The sequence below is a fragment of the Podarcis muralis genome, chromosome 1, assembly GCF_964188315.1.
Source record: "Podarcis muralis chromosome 1, rPodMur119.hap1.1, whole genome shotgun sequence".
NCBI classification, from domain to species: domain Eukaryota; kingdom Metazoa; phylum Chordata; class Lepidosauria; order Squamata; family Lacertidae; genus Podarcis; species Podarcis muralis.
The window spans coordinates 119,332,833-119,347,793 of record NC_135655.1 but is presented as its reverse complement, the minus strand read 5'-3'; the positions used below and the strand labels follow the sequence as shown (position 1 = coordinate 119,347,793).

Sequence of the window (14,961 nt, the reverse complement as noted above, 5' to 3'; positions counted from 1 at the left end):
ATCATCACCCTGCCAGTGGCATGCGGTCAGTGGAGTAGGGGGACTAGGCTAGTCCCCTAAATGTTCCCAGTAAATTAGAGTATTAAAGTATTAATACTCTGGTGCCTGCTTCTCAAAGCCTGGGAAGTTTCTGCTCAGCTTAGGGTGGGAGACATGATGCTCTGACCGGGTCCAAGAGTCCTCCCATCACGGAGGCATCAGGGCTCCAGCATCCTTCTCAAAGCCCAGGAAGCTTCTACCCGGCTGTCAGGGCCTGGGCAGATGAAGGAAAGTGGTGGAGACCACCTTCCCAGGAGTCTTCCAGAGAGGATGAAGGGGCATTTAGTATAGACCTCCATGTTAGTATTTTTCATCCTCCCATTGCTGTTGGATCTCGTGATCCACACTGTTTACATTCCATTCTTCTGGAAGTGTGAGAACGGAAACTCAGACACCGCATTTCCGTTCTCTGTGCTTTTGTTTTAGGCTCTTTGTTCTGTCTCCCAGACAGACAGGATGTTTGTGTGAGCTGCTCCTTGCGCTGTTGTTAATTTCTTTATTATGATTTGGTTTGATTTGATGTATAGCAATAAAATTAGCGATGCTACATATTTTTGCAGCCAAGCTTTTGTTTACTCTGCTGTTTGCATGCTCATATGAGCAGATACAGCATCTTAAAAAGCAAAGCAGAGACATCACCTTACCAACAAAGGTCCGTATAGTTAAAGCCATGGTTTTTCCAGTAGTGATGTATGGAAGTGAGAGCTGGACCATAAAGAAGGCTGATCGCCGAAGAATTGATGCTTTTGAATTATGGTGCTGGAGGAGACTCTTGAGAGTCCCATGGACTGCAAGAAGATCAAACGTATCAATTCTTAAGGAAATCAGCCCTGAGTTCTCACTGGAAGGACAGATCCTGAAGCTGAGGCTCCAATACTTTGGCCACCTCATGAGAAGAGAAGACTCCCTGGAAAAGACCCTGATGTTGGGAAAGATGGAGGGCACAAGGAGAAGGGGATGACAGAGGATGAGATGGTTGGACAGCGTTCTCGAAGCTACAAACATGAGTCTGACCAAACTGCGGGAGGCAGTGGAAGACAGGAGTGCCTGGCGTGCTCTGGTCCATGGGGTTACGAAGAGTCGGACACGACTAAATGACTAAACAACAACAAATGAGCAGATATGAGTCGCTGAGATACAGGACTGCTGCCAAACTCTTCATGAGAGTCCTGTTATCGGAGGGAGAGGCCCCATACTCCAGAAGTGGTTTGGCAGAGGGCACACTCCAGAGGAAGATGAGGGCAAAAGTTGGGAGATAATGGGAGATGAGGAGGAGGACTTTGAAAGCATTCAACAGGCAAAGCTTGAGCAGCAGTTGAATGAGACGCTGTCACTGGAGTGTCTCCCAGAAAACGTAGCTGCCCCCCAAACCAGGCGTTCGCTGAGGTTAGCAGAGAAGAAAGCTCAAAGGCAAGCAGCCCTGACCAGCCAGAGGCAGAAGGAGTCTGATAAATAGGGAAGCAACAGAGAATGGGCTGTTTGGGCCATTTCCACTAAGGTTGCCACCTTTGTTCTGGCAAAATACTGGGCAGGGTAGGGTGGGGAGAGAGAGGCGTTGGAGCGATTTTCTTTTCCACCTGGTGCATAAATGAACTCAAAGCAATCCATTACAATCTGTGGCAGCCTAACAGGATGGCTTCTCTGGAATTTGTCACATGCACAGAGACAGATATGCATGAATTTGTAAATCTGTCTGAGCTTTGCTACCTGTAACTTAAATACATGACTTTCACACACCCTTTCACACAGATAGATTTGGAGAGGAGCCCTAACTTGGCAGAGACAAGGGGGGGCAGGGGAGTGGAAATACAGGACAAACTGCACCCTGTATTGAATCAGCACAGGACATAGTATTTTGCACTATCATACAGGACGATCCTGTATTATACAGTGTTATGTATTCAGTGTTCTGTGTTTGCCTGAGCTTGAGTCTGGACTAAGGATTTTGAGTTCCTGTGTTCTGATTCGATACATGATATCCAATCACAGAACATTTCAGGATTTGGGCCTCTGCCATTGGCCCTTAAACTCTGAGTCATGATTCGCAGCTTGGAAGTTTAGATAGCCAATCACGTTGGGAGTGGGAGTGGCCCAGGCCTTCAGAAATGTATACAAGCAGTTGTTTGCCCCTGCTGTCCAGTTCTGTTAGTTCAATAAAGGTTCTTGCTGTTATCATTGTCTCTTGTCTCGTGGGAACCTATGCTTCATACAGGGTGGTTGGCAACCTTAAATTTTCCACCTGGCCTGAGAAGCAGGGCAGTCGGGTTGACTCCATCCACAAAGGCTGCTGTAACTGGAATGAAGCATGATTTTGAGCGACAGAGGGAGAGGAGCAAAACTGTTCTGAAAGAGCTGTTAAAGGAAGATGACCATAAATGTGGTGGACCTCACAGGGTCCATTCCCTTAAAAAAACAAAAACCATACCTTGCATTTAATAGCCTTCTTATAGCCAAATCTTTTCTTGAATTGGTCCATTGCTTGAATATCAGTTAATGGAAGCCTTTTGGGTTTAAGTGTGCTTACTACTTCGTTTATGGCTCCCCACCATTGGCTCTTAAAAAGCAGATAAAATGGTTCAAGTTCGATCCCGATTACATAATAGCTGGAAAATGCAGGGGGTGGGGGGACACACACACGCACAGTAGAAACTGGAATATTTTAACACATTATTTCATAGCCTATATTTCACAATGCCTGTAAAGTGAGCCTGAGAATCCTCTGACCCACCAAACCAAGGACATCCCAACCGCTTAATATGGTGGTCCACCAGGGGCTTATAAATATATATTTATTGCTGTCTCCGAGACTGCAAAATTGGGATCGTGGTTAAACACTAGGCAGGCCACAATACACAAAATCAGTTGCTGGGAGTCACAAGTGCTGTTACACTCATGTTCTGTTTACAGGCTTCCCATGGGCATCTGGTTGGCCACTGTGAGAACAGGATACTGGACTAGGTGGACAACTTTGACCTGGTTCAGCAGGTTCTTATGTATAGGACTTTATTAAAGAAAATCAAGCAGTAGTTGCTGCATTTAGCTCAGTGGGCCGCAGGTTGTGTACAGCTGTCTAAATTGGACCATGGCATACCATTATAATTCATTTTAATCCTGCCTTTCCTCTCAGGATGGCATACAGCAGCATACCCTCCTCAAAAATTATCCTTGCGACAACCCTGGTTGTTTGGGTAAGAGAGTGTGACTGGTCCAAGGTCCCCCAGTGAGCTTCATGGGTAAAGTGTCAATTTTAATCTGGGTCTCTCCATCATCCTAGCCCAATGCTCTACCCACTGCACCACACTATTTGTACAGTGGTGCCGTGGTACTCAAACAACTTGGAACCCAAACACTGCAAACCCAGAAGTAAGTGTTTGGGTTTGGCAACTTTTTGGAAGCCGAACGTGCTCTGTTTTGAGTGTTACGCTTCTGTTTTGAGTGTTATGCTGAGGTCTGTCTGTTTTTGCTATTTATTTTGTGTTTTTGGTTTTGCATCTCTTTTTGTTTTGTTTTTGTGACTGTGTGGAACCCAGTTCAGCTACTGATTGATTGATTGATTGATTGATTGTGTGACTACAGTACATTGTTTGTTGCTTTTGTTTTATGGATCAATGATCTCATTAGATAGTAAAATTCACATTAAATTGCTGTTTTAGGGGTTGTTTTTAAAAGTCTGGAATGGATTGATCCATTTTGCATTACTTTCTATGGGAAAGCATTCCTTGGTTTTGGAACGCTTTGGTTTTGGAACAGACTTCCGGAACGGATTAAATTGAGAACCAAGGTACCACTGTAGTATCCTTTTAACATTGCTCTAGTATCTGGGCAAAAGGGACGCGGGTGGCACTGTGGTCTAAACCACAGAGCCTACGACTTGCCGATCAGAAGGTTGGTGGTTTGAATCCCCTTGACGGGGTGAGCTCCTGTTGCTTGGTCCCAGCTCCTGCCAACCTAGCAGTTCGAAAGCACGTCAAAGTGCAAGTAGATAAATAGGTACTGCTCCGGCGAGAAGGTAAACGGTGTTTCCGTGCACTGCTCTGGTTCGCCAGAAGCGGCTTGGTCACATAGCTGTCAACTTTTCCCTTTTTTAAAGGGAAATCCTATTTGGAATAAGAGAATTTCCCTTTAAAAAAAGGAAAACGTTGACAGGTATGCTTAGTCATGCTGGCCACATGACCTGGAAGCTGTACGCCAGCTCCCTTGGCCAATAAAGCAAGATGAGTGCCACAACCCCAGAGTCAATCCTAATGATCAGGGGTCCCTTTACCTTTTAGTATCTGGGCACTGTAAAGATCACTAAAGTGTATGTTTCCCTAAGCCTGAAATAATGGAACCTAGGCATAAAAGATGGAGCAAAGGTGGTTCTGGGGGCTGGGGGGGGGGGACTTGATAGAGTAGAAGTACACTGTAGGCAAACTCAGCCCTCCAGATGTTTTGGGACTACAACTCCCATGATCCCTAGCTAACAGGACCTGTGGTCAGGGATAATGGGAACTGTAGTCTCAAAACATCTGGAGGGCCAAGTTTGCCTATGCCTAGTTTAGACTAAAGGGCTAACAGGAAGCACAGAAAATATGATTGTGTCATGCTTTATGCCAGACTGGATTCCATCTACAAGATTTTCACTACGTGACTGGATTCCCTTTATGATAAAGCACAGTGGGCAAAGAGCTATGGTCAAAATAATTTGTTTTTTAAAAGCAGCAAAACTCAATTCTGCATTCAATTTAAAAATCTCAATGAATAAATAATAAACATCCGTACTCAATCGTCAGTATGTCTTTTAGGCAAACTTATTTCTAATCAATTATTATTGCATACTGTAACATCTGCTGCATGTACACAAGTGTTTGCTGGCACTTATGTATGAGCCACTTTTTGACTCTCAACCATTAACTAGTGTTACGCTCCCAAAAACTCAATCGAAAGCCATCTCACGTGCTCTTTACCTCTTGCCTTGAAAATCCATTATTGGTATGGGGTAATGTTCTCTATAGGGTGCATCTGGGTCCAACAGCTGAGCGAGGTGATTTGCTGCACATGTATGCATTTCGTCATAGGCAGCCTACAATTAATGTTAAAAACAACAGACCCTATTTATGCTTGCAAAGCCTTTAAAACTTCCTGTATCAAGGCCAAGCACTGCTTTAAGTAGTTAAAGCATCTTTTCAGCAAAATATGCAGGCTCAAAATCTGCTAAGAGCTGAGAAGAGCTGAAAAACCCAATGGGTAGAGAACCACAAGTTCAATTCCTGTCTGGGCACATGGTGGAAACAGGTTTTTAGTTTCATAGAATCAAAGAACCAAAGTTATTTGACTTCCAACCCATAACATGTGAGGTTACAGTTCTACAACAGTCCTGTTCTTGCTACCGTCAAGTGATTACATGCTGAATTTCTTCAAAGTAAATGCTCTTTAAAATAAAATAATACAGATAAAAATAAATGTATTCTCTTGTAAAATATATTTTCTTGAAACAAATCAGAACTGAAGGGTGGTATTAAACTAAATTTTGCTCAGACTCATTGGCATTCATGAACACGGCTAAGTTAGACCCATTTATTTCAATGGATCTGCTCTGAGTAAAAGGAAGCTGACAATCACCTCCTACAATTTACTTTTCATGGTGTCATTTAATAATTATGTATGCACTTTAAATATGTTTATACTGCCTTTGCTTGAGAATGAAACCAGGGGCATTTACAATGCTGATATTGAAAGCAATTAATTGCAATAAACAATAACAATAATCATAAAAAAACTAGCAGACAAAATGCTAATCAGCTCTAAAAGGTTTAAAATGCTTAGAGTCCCTTCAAATCTCTGAGAGGTGTTTTTTGTTTTTGTTTTGCTTAATGCCTGAAAGAATGTAAAGTTGCTAGCAGGAGAGGATGCGCATGTTTTCATCATGGGGCCACCACAACAAAAGACCCTTCTCTATTTGCCATATGCCTAAATATAACAAGGAAGGTGCAGAGAAATGGGCCTCAGTGGATTACTTCAAAGTACAGGCTGTTTGATATAGGAGAAGCTGCTCCTTTCACCCATCCTACATGATGATGATGATGATGATGATGATGATGATATATGATCAAGGTGTCTCTCCTGCCAGGTAAGTAAGTAACAGGAAAACAGGAAGACACAATGAGAGATAAAGGAGGTGCTGTGGGATTGGTGGAAGTCAATGTCTTGTGGTTATTGTTTTAGTGTTTATAATATTAACTTATAAGATATGGATTTGTTTTTTTTGTTTTGTGTTTGTTGTTGCTTTTTTAGTTTTCGAATGTTGATTTTTGTGTGTTGTGTATTGTTATTTTCTGATATCTTTCATGTTGTTGTTGTGTGGAAAATACTAATAATTTTTTTTTTATAAAAAAGATAATGATAATATATTATTTATACCCCTGGGTAAAGAAATGCAACTCTAGATAGGCACTCTTCTTTTGTCCTATCTGAGTGTCCAGCTTTACCCGGCAGTAATTTCTACATGTACCATTGCACACCACCCTGGCCCCTCTGCATGCATTGAGGGAAGGTCCCCACAATAACCATAATTTTATTGTTTATATGCCGCCCATCTGACTGGGTTGCCCCAGCCACTCTGGGCAGCTACCAACAAAGTATTAAAAGCACAATAAAATGTCACCCATTAAAAACCTTCCCTAAACAGAGTAGCCATCAGATATCTTCTAAATGTTGTATAGTTATTTATCTCCTTGACATCTGATGGGAGGGCATTCCACAGGGCGGGTGCCACTACCGAGAAGGCCCTCTGCCTGGTTCCCTGTAACTTGGCTTCTCGCAGGGAGGGAACTTCACTTCTCGCAGTGAGGGAACCGCCAGAAGGCCCTCAGAGCTGGACCTCAGTGTCTGTGCAGAACGATGGTGGTGGAGACGCTCCTTCAGGTGTACTTAGGGCTTTAAAAGGGAGCACTAGTACTTTCAAGGGGGCTCCAAAGTGAATTGGCAACTAGCCGAACTGTTTTGACATTTTTCTGAGGTACAACCTGAACAAGAAAGTACCAAGGGAAGCATCCAAACCAGCTTCAAAGGCAGCCCCAGATGGAACATTTCACAGAAATCTGAAAAAGAGGTTGTCAGGGCATAGATGACTGGTTAGATGGCCTGTCTTCTGGAGAGGTTGTAGCTGCTGAACCAGACCCAGCTAGTGGTAGGACGAGTTTCTGTGGTGTCCATGCTACATCTTTAAAGCACATTTGAAGCAGGTTCTTTCCCTCAAAGAATTCTGAGCACTGTAGCTTTACCTGTCACAGATTTACATTTCCCAGAAAATCTTAACATTATCTACAGTGCCCAGAATTCTTTTGAGGGAGACTCTGCTTCGAATGAGCTTTAAAAGGTATAGTGCATATGCAGTCTTCATGAGCTTCCCATGACAAAGGAGGCATCCTAAGCCGTAAAGCTGAACCTTCAGTGGGAGCAAATTATTATTTTCCAGAGCAGGTGGAATGTACCATAATCCCCTGAAGCTGTAAATCCCCAACCCCTACAATCTCTCCTTATCGCAGGCTAAATTATTTCGAAAATGCCGATTTAGTACCTTAATCTCATCTGAAAGGTCTTCAACTGAAGGAGTACCAACATCATATTCAATGCCACCGTGGAGATGGAAATACTGATTCTGGGTGTATAGAAAATGCTGGCACTTAAAATCTGGTCCGAGCAAAATTGGAGGCAGTTCCCGTTCCGTTTTGACTTTGTCGTCTACAAAAAGGAAGAGCTGCTTTTTACCACAGAGGAGAAGGCAGCTGCCACTGCTCTCAGCGAATGACACGAATGAATGACATTACTAATAATATAAAATTATATGCCCAAACTTTAAGCAGCACTTTCAGAAATGCAGATTTCCCGTAGTTTCATCACATAATAAGGACTGGTTGGTGTCAAAAGAGTATGCTATGTAAGAGTTCCCTGGGAAGAGGAGTTGATTGTTAAACCACTCTGTATCTCCATGAGAGGAACGTGGGTCTCCTCACAAAACCATAAACTACAATTCTGATTATTCTTTGGGGAAAACCATGGCTATCTGAAGTGGTATAATATTGCTTTAAATGTATGGTGGAGATAGAGCCATAGTGTACTCTTTTGACATTAAGATTGACATTTTGGATTAAGAAGTAGTTCCAGTTCTTGTTCATTAGGAACAAATTTCATGGTGACTGGTTCCCTTTTATTTCCTTTATTAATTCTTGCCACAAGGAACCCCAATCAACAGTTATTCATTCATTTGGAGGGGGTCTGGTACCTTAATTTTAGCAGACCCTCCAAGTGTCCCTATTTTCAAGGGACAGTCCCGGATTTACAGAAAACTGTCCCAGTTTCTCATCTGATCCTGGAATGTCCTGCTTTTCCTTAGGATGTCCCTATTGTCATCAGAGAAATGTTTGAGGATCTGGAGTTATCCAGCCCCTGAGCCATCCGAAGGCAGCCCTGTATAGGGAAGCTTTTTTTAATGTTTTATGTGTTTATATATTTTTATATACGTTGGAAGCTGCCCAGAGTGACTGGAGCAAGGCTGTCAGATGGGTGGGGTATAATAATTTATTATTTCTACCCTGCCCATCTGGCTGGGTTTTCCCAGCCACTCTGGGCAGCTCTCAACTGAACATTAAAAACACAATACATTAAACATTAAAACTTCCCTAAACAGGGCTGCCTTAGGTGTCTTTTGAAAGTAAGATAGTTGCTTATTTCCTTGACATCTGATGGGAGGGCGTTCCACAGGGTAGGCGCCACTACCGAGAAGGCCCTCTGCCTGGTTAATAAATAGTAGAATTATTATTATGGAAAAGGACGTCCCTGCTTTTATCAGAGAAATGTTGGAGGGTACGTTTCAGGTGCATTGCCTCTTGTATGCTTTTGTTAACACAAAATTTCATTTGTTTTAGTCCATTGCAGGGTATACAAGCATGTCATGTCGATTGCCTGGCTTTTGTTTGTTTGTTTACTAAGCGTTACTTGCATTTCTCCTTACTTTTCTTTATGCTACTGTTGTCTAATGTGGATTGTGTGTGATGTATCATTGCTGGTTGGACTGATTGTAAAGTTGTTTGTTTGTTTGTTTTAAAAAAGCAGTTCTAGTTCTCACTGAGCTGTTAAACCTGAATCAGGACTGTACCATTTTAGACAACTGGTAAGGGGCTCGTAAAGGGACGCGGGTGGCGCTGTGGGTTAAACCACAGAGCATAGGGCTTGCCGATCAGAAGGTCGGCAGTTCAAATCCCCGCGACGGGGTGAGCTCCCGTTGCTCGGTCCCTGCTCCTGCCAACCTAGCAGTCTGAAAGCACGTCAAAGTGCAAGTAGATAAATAGGTACCGTTCCGGTGGGAAGGTAAACGGCGTTTCCGTGCGCTGCTCTGGTTCGCCAGAAGCGGCTTAGTCATGCTGGCCACATGACCCGGAAGCTGTACACCGGCTCCCTCGGCCAATAAAGTGAGATGAGCTCCGCAACCCCAGAGTCGGTCACGACTGGACCTAATGGTCGGGGGTCCCTTTACCTTTACCTAAGGGGCTCGTATGATTGTTCTTACAGATATGGCCTATATCGTGTTAATGGATTAAAAGCAATCTCTCAGCAAAAGGGTAGAACATAGACTTACCTGAATATGGCTGAAGAAGCCGACTTAAATTCGGGATTTTATTTTTCCTTTTTAAATTGATAATAAATGGAATAAGAAAACTCATCAGCTTGAGATATGCTATGTTTTTCCGGATCTCGACCTTTTTTTCTAGGTATTTCTTCACAAGTTTTTGTTGAAGAGCTAGCCTCTGCTGCAGCCTCTGGTACCCATGCATACTGAGGGTATCCTCAGTCATCCTTACCGCGTTACAAAGGTTGTATGCTGCATCAAACTTGAACACATTTTCATACTGCTGAACCTCTGTGGTGGCAAAAGTCAACTTAAGAAATATGTAGTCCGCAAACTGCATAAAGAATGCCTTTTCCTCTGGACTGTTAGGGTCATACGTTGGATCTTCATTCAGGTTTTCCTCATAGATTCCTTGGAAATCTGGTTCTTTTGAAATATCCATTAGACCTATATCATACATATGTACACAAAAAGATATATAAATATATGAAATAAAAACAGATCAGTTAAACTACAGATATTCCCTGTCCTACATGGATAAGGACCAGACAGTTAAGTCCAGTCAAAGGCGACTATGGGGTTGCGGCGCTCATCTCGCTTTCAGACCAAGGGAGCTGGCGTTTGTCCACAGATGGCTTTCCGTGTTATGTGGCCAGCATGACTAAACTGCTTCTGGCACAACGGAACACTCTGATGGAAACCAGAGTGCACGGAAACGCCGTTTAGCTTCCTGCCACAGCGGTACCTATTTATCTACTCGCGCTGACGTGCTTTCGAACTGCTAGGTTGGCAGGAGCTGGGACAGAGCAATGGGAGCTCACTCCATTGCGGGGATTCGAACTGCCAACCTTCTGATCGACAAGCCCAAGAGACTCAGTGGTTTAGACCACAGCGCCACCCGCATACCTTTTTACCTACATGTGTACCTACTTACACACATGTATATATATATATGAGCGCAAGTGAAATAACTGTAATTAGTATGTAAAAAAATCTAACACAAATAAAAGTTCACAGAAGTGGCTTTTTAAATCATACAGGATAACCTTGCATGTCAAGAGAACTCATTACTCCTCCTTACTTTAATTTTTGTCAGGGCTTTTTTTCAGCCAGAACTCACCAGAATTCAGTTCTGGCACCTCTCAGGTGCCGTTATAAGAGAACAAGGGAGGCATTCATGGGGAGTTCTGGAACCTCTGTTTCTAGAGAAATAGTGCTGATTTTCGTCAAGGAGAAATTTGGAAACTATTAAATTCCCATTTACTTCTGTTTTAAATACAGGCACCCAAATTTAGCAAGCAGCATTCCAAGGCACCCTTTGGTGGGTGTTGCCAATGCAGATAAGAATTTGGATGCTCCTCGTCTGTGCCACAGGGCTTATAACTAGTATGAGTAGGTACAAATTTCTACTTTAGGCAGCAACTTTTTTGTCCGGGCTTTGGATTTTCACCTCCTGAAATATGGCAACCCTCTCTTACCAGCTTGACAGAACTCTGCACAGGCAGTTCTTTCTGTTTGAGGGATGCCGTCTGCGTCAATATCCATGCTAGAACGCCACAGTTCAGAGAATCTGACGCGTTTTTCTTTGGGCATGTATGCCCCGTGCCACAAGGCTTTCAGCATGTAATCCACTGCGATCAACATTTGTCCGATTCGCGTGTCAAAGTACGCTGGAGGGAGGGAGCAAGAAGTACTTTGGTCGTAATTAGCATCCAAACTGATGGACGGAATTTGGTTCAGACAGTAAATCCCAACAGACAACTCTCTGATGATCTGATGGATTTCTCTGCAATCCAACTCTAAGTCGGGCTCCACGGGTGTTAGAAAAATAACCGTTGGGACATTTATGCTTTTCATTTGTCTCAGCAGCCCAGTGGGGAGGTCCAACGTTTGGCGCAAGTTATCTTTGGTTGCCAGCCAGCTACAAAACGAAGTGGTCAGTAGTTCCTGAAGCTCGCTTCGCTCGTACTTCTCAAAGAAGGCACTTGCGTTTCTCTGCGCAGCGAGGTGGGCTAAATAAGTCGCCTCATCTGCTTGCTCATTCCTAATCGCTTGCTTTTTTAGTGGTCTCAGCATCATATTGCCTCTTTTCCTGTTCTATTGTTTCCTAAATACTTTAAAAAAAAAGAGGGAGAGAGAATATGTAATGCACGTGAGTTAATCAAGTGGTTTATGGGTTGTTGGAACAGAAATATTCCTGTGAAGATAGGACTAAAACACAGAGCCTAAGTAATATATTCCTTGACCTTTAACAAGGCACATTTCGGAGCACAAATCAAAGTGTTGGTGTTGACCTTTAAAGCCCTAAACTGCCTCAGGCCAGTATGCCTGAAGGAGTGTCTTCACCTCCATCATCCAGCCTGGATACTGAGGTCCACCTCTGAGGGCCTTCTGGCGGTTCCCTCACTGTGAGATGTGAAGCTACAGGAAACCAGGCAGAGGGCCTTCTTGGTAGTGGCACCCACCCTGTGGAACATCCTCCCATCAGATGTCAAGAAGATAGATAACTACACAACTTTTAGAAGACATCTGAAGGCAGCCCTATTTAGGGAAGGTTTTTAATGGTTGACGTTTTATTGTGCTTACCCAAAGGCGCTAGGGGTGCGGGGCACCTGGGCGCCGGGCTCTCAGGGGCGCCAGGCCGAGAGTCCGGGGCCCGAGAGTTGAGTGTGGGGAAGACCCCGTCTGTCAGTCGGAGCGCCACAAGGGGCTTTTCTGCTGCGGGCGGCTCTGCACCGTGAGTTTGGGGGCGACTGAGGCTGCGAGATGCTGAGGCCAGCTCCACCTTCCTGCACGCCTGGGACTGAGCAACCTGGGGGGGGGGTGCCCCGGGCAGATCTTTGCACCCCGGCGCCACATATGCTTAAGACAGCCCTGCTTTTAATACTTCATTGGGAGCAACCCAGCCAGACGGGCGGCATATAAACAATAAAATTATGATTATTGGGGTGGGCATGCTCTCAATGTATGCAGAGGGGTCAGTGTGGTGTGCAACGGTACATGTAGAGATTACTGCCAGGTGAAGCTGGACACTCAAATAGGACTAGAGAAGAATGCCTCTCTAGAGGTGCATTTCTTTAGCTTTGGCCCAACCTTATTTCTGCGATTGTAATATTTTTTTTTTGTTTTTAATATTTTAATATTAATATTTAATATTGCCTTTTAATTGCTGTAATCTGCACTGGGGGCTTAGGGTGGATAGCAGGCAGTAAGTAAATAAATAGTAGAAGTTTGTAATAACTAAGCAATTTCTTATGGGACAAGAAAGTCCCCTGCCCTGACTAGGGTTGTCATATGTCTAGATAGCTGGGATTTGGCCTTCAGAAGCTGCGTCCAGGCGGAAATCACTGAAAATGTCCTGGGAAATCTGGAGGTAAGGCAACTGCCATGTTGGTATCGTAGATTTTGGCGAACTCTCTTAAAAATACCTCAAAAATGTCTCAACAACTTGGGGCAAAACTTTAAAAAGCTTGACAACTTTGCCCCCCTGCTCCAAAAAATACCTCAACAACTATGACAATCCTAGCCCTGACACCATTTTGAACTGGGCCCTTATGAAAGCTGCAACAATATTATTATTATTATCACCATTTCTATTTAAGCATGACCTGAAAAGTAAGGTAAAAGGGAAAGTCTACTTGGTTACTGTTTTTTTCTTTTTAAACTACCCACTGGAACATGAAAAGACTCAAGGGGAAAAACCACCTGCGATCTTGAACACCCATTCTAAACTGTATGTTTTCTGGATTGCGGGAGGTGGGTGTAGAGGGGGAGAGAAACAGAAGATTGCCGTAGTTAAGAAAGAAAGTGCAATATTGCCGAAATCTCAGAAGGAAAAATAGAAGCATAACCAGAAAAATGCTTTCCCAAATCCAGGCGGTGCATTCAAAAGACAAGTCTGCGCAGGTACCAACCAGCAACTGTGAGGCCTTGTCTCTTGACCCAGGTCTAGGGAGCACCCACTTTTGTTTCCCTCAGCTGTTGTGCAGTAGACAATGTGGGAAGAGAGGCTGCTGACTAGATGTGGTAGCCATGGAAACCAAAGAACAATGAGGGAAGTCAACAGTGAGGGAGCCTGTGGGATGGAGTCAGTAAAAAGAGTATTTTTACTGGGCAATTTCCACCTTTTCTGTGGGGGCAGACAGCTCTTCAGTGGACCCAGACAATGTCAATTGTATTATGTGCTGTTTCTGAGTGTCCCTTCTACAGTTCAGTATGAAATAAGTATGCTAGGAACTTCACTGTGCTCGTCTGCTTGCATCCAATGGGATTTCTGACTCTGAAAGGCTGCCCTCTTCCCTATTTCACACCAAACAGCTCGCCCTTTCCAAATAAAGAAGGATATTCGTGGCCACACTAGAATTTTCCATGGCCTAATCTAGGCAGCCTAGTCCAGGCATAGGCAAACTCTGCCCTCCAGATGTTTTGGGTCTACAACTCCCACCACCCCTAGCTAACAGGACCAGTGGTCAGGGATGATGGGAATTGTAGTCTCAAAACATCTGGAGGGCCGAGTTTGCCTATGCCTGGCCTAGTCAGTATATATACTTCAAATTCTTTGTGGTTCTGCCAACAAATGCACAGCTGTTGTTAGCAAGCTGAAAAATGACTCCTAAGAAATGAAAATCAGAGGAGACCCGAGCTTTCGGCAAGGAGCCATCCCGCTCATGCTAATCAAAAAAGCAAATTTCCTTCATCCTCAAGGCATTTCTTCCTATATCACCTCCTGTGTTGCAATCCATTCTACAAAATAGCTCCAGATCTGCCATTTAAAAATATTAAGAACGTCGGGTCAGCGTGTTCCATGAGTTTTACAACCATTAATTTTATTACGATCAACAAATCTCTTCAGATTACTTACAACCATTCCACTATTGAAAGAGAAATGTCTCTGCCATCAGGAGTAATCTTAATTTTATTTCAGGATCCCATCTCCTCCAAAAGATATTATTCCTGTGGCATGTTAACATAGAATCATAGAGTTGGAATAGACCACAAGGGCCATCGAGTCCAACCCCCTGCCAAGCATGAAACACCATCAGAGCACTCCTGACATATGGTTGTCAAGTCTCTCCTTAAAGACCTCCAAAGGAGACCCCACCACACTCCTTGGCAGCAAATTCCACTGTCGAACAGCTCTTACTGTCAGGAAGTTCTTCCTAATGTTTAGGTGGAATCTTCTTTCTTGTAGTTTGGATCCATTGCTCCGTGTCCGCTTCTCTGGAGCAGCAGAAAACAACCTTTCTCCCTCCTCTATATGACATCATTTTATATATTTGAACATGGCTATCATATCACCCCTTAACTTCCTCTTC

The 14,961-nt window shown here is 43.7% G+C and overlaps 1 protein-coding gene across 1 annotated transcript in view; it reads right to left on the bottom strand.

Annotated features, from left to right (window-relative positions):
• Positions 1 to 11,722, bottom strand: part of ANKAR (ankyrin and armadillo repeat containing) — a 57,252-nt gene extending 45,530 nt beyond the window's left edge. Inside the window, exons 1-5 of the mRNA XM_028707832.2 lie at positions 11,125 to 11,722; positions 9,656 to 10,093; positions 7,598 to 7,761; positions 4,986 to 5,101; positions 2,465 to 2,642 (exon numbers count right to left, since the gene is read on the bottom strand). Coding sequence (XP_028563665.2) covers positions 2,465 to 2,642; positions 4,986 to 5,101; positions 7,598 to 7,761; positions 9,656 to 10,093; positions 11,125 to 11,722 — 1,494 coding nt within the window. The remainder of the gene's footprint in view (positions 1 to 2,464; positions 2,643 to 4,985; positions 5,102 to 7,597; positions 7,762 to 9,655; positions 10,094 to 11,124) is intronic.
• Between the last annotated feature and the right edge of the window lie 3,239 nt (positions 11,723 to 14,961).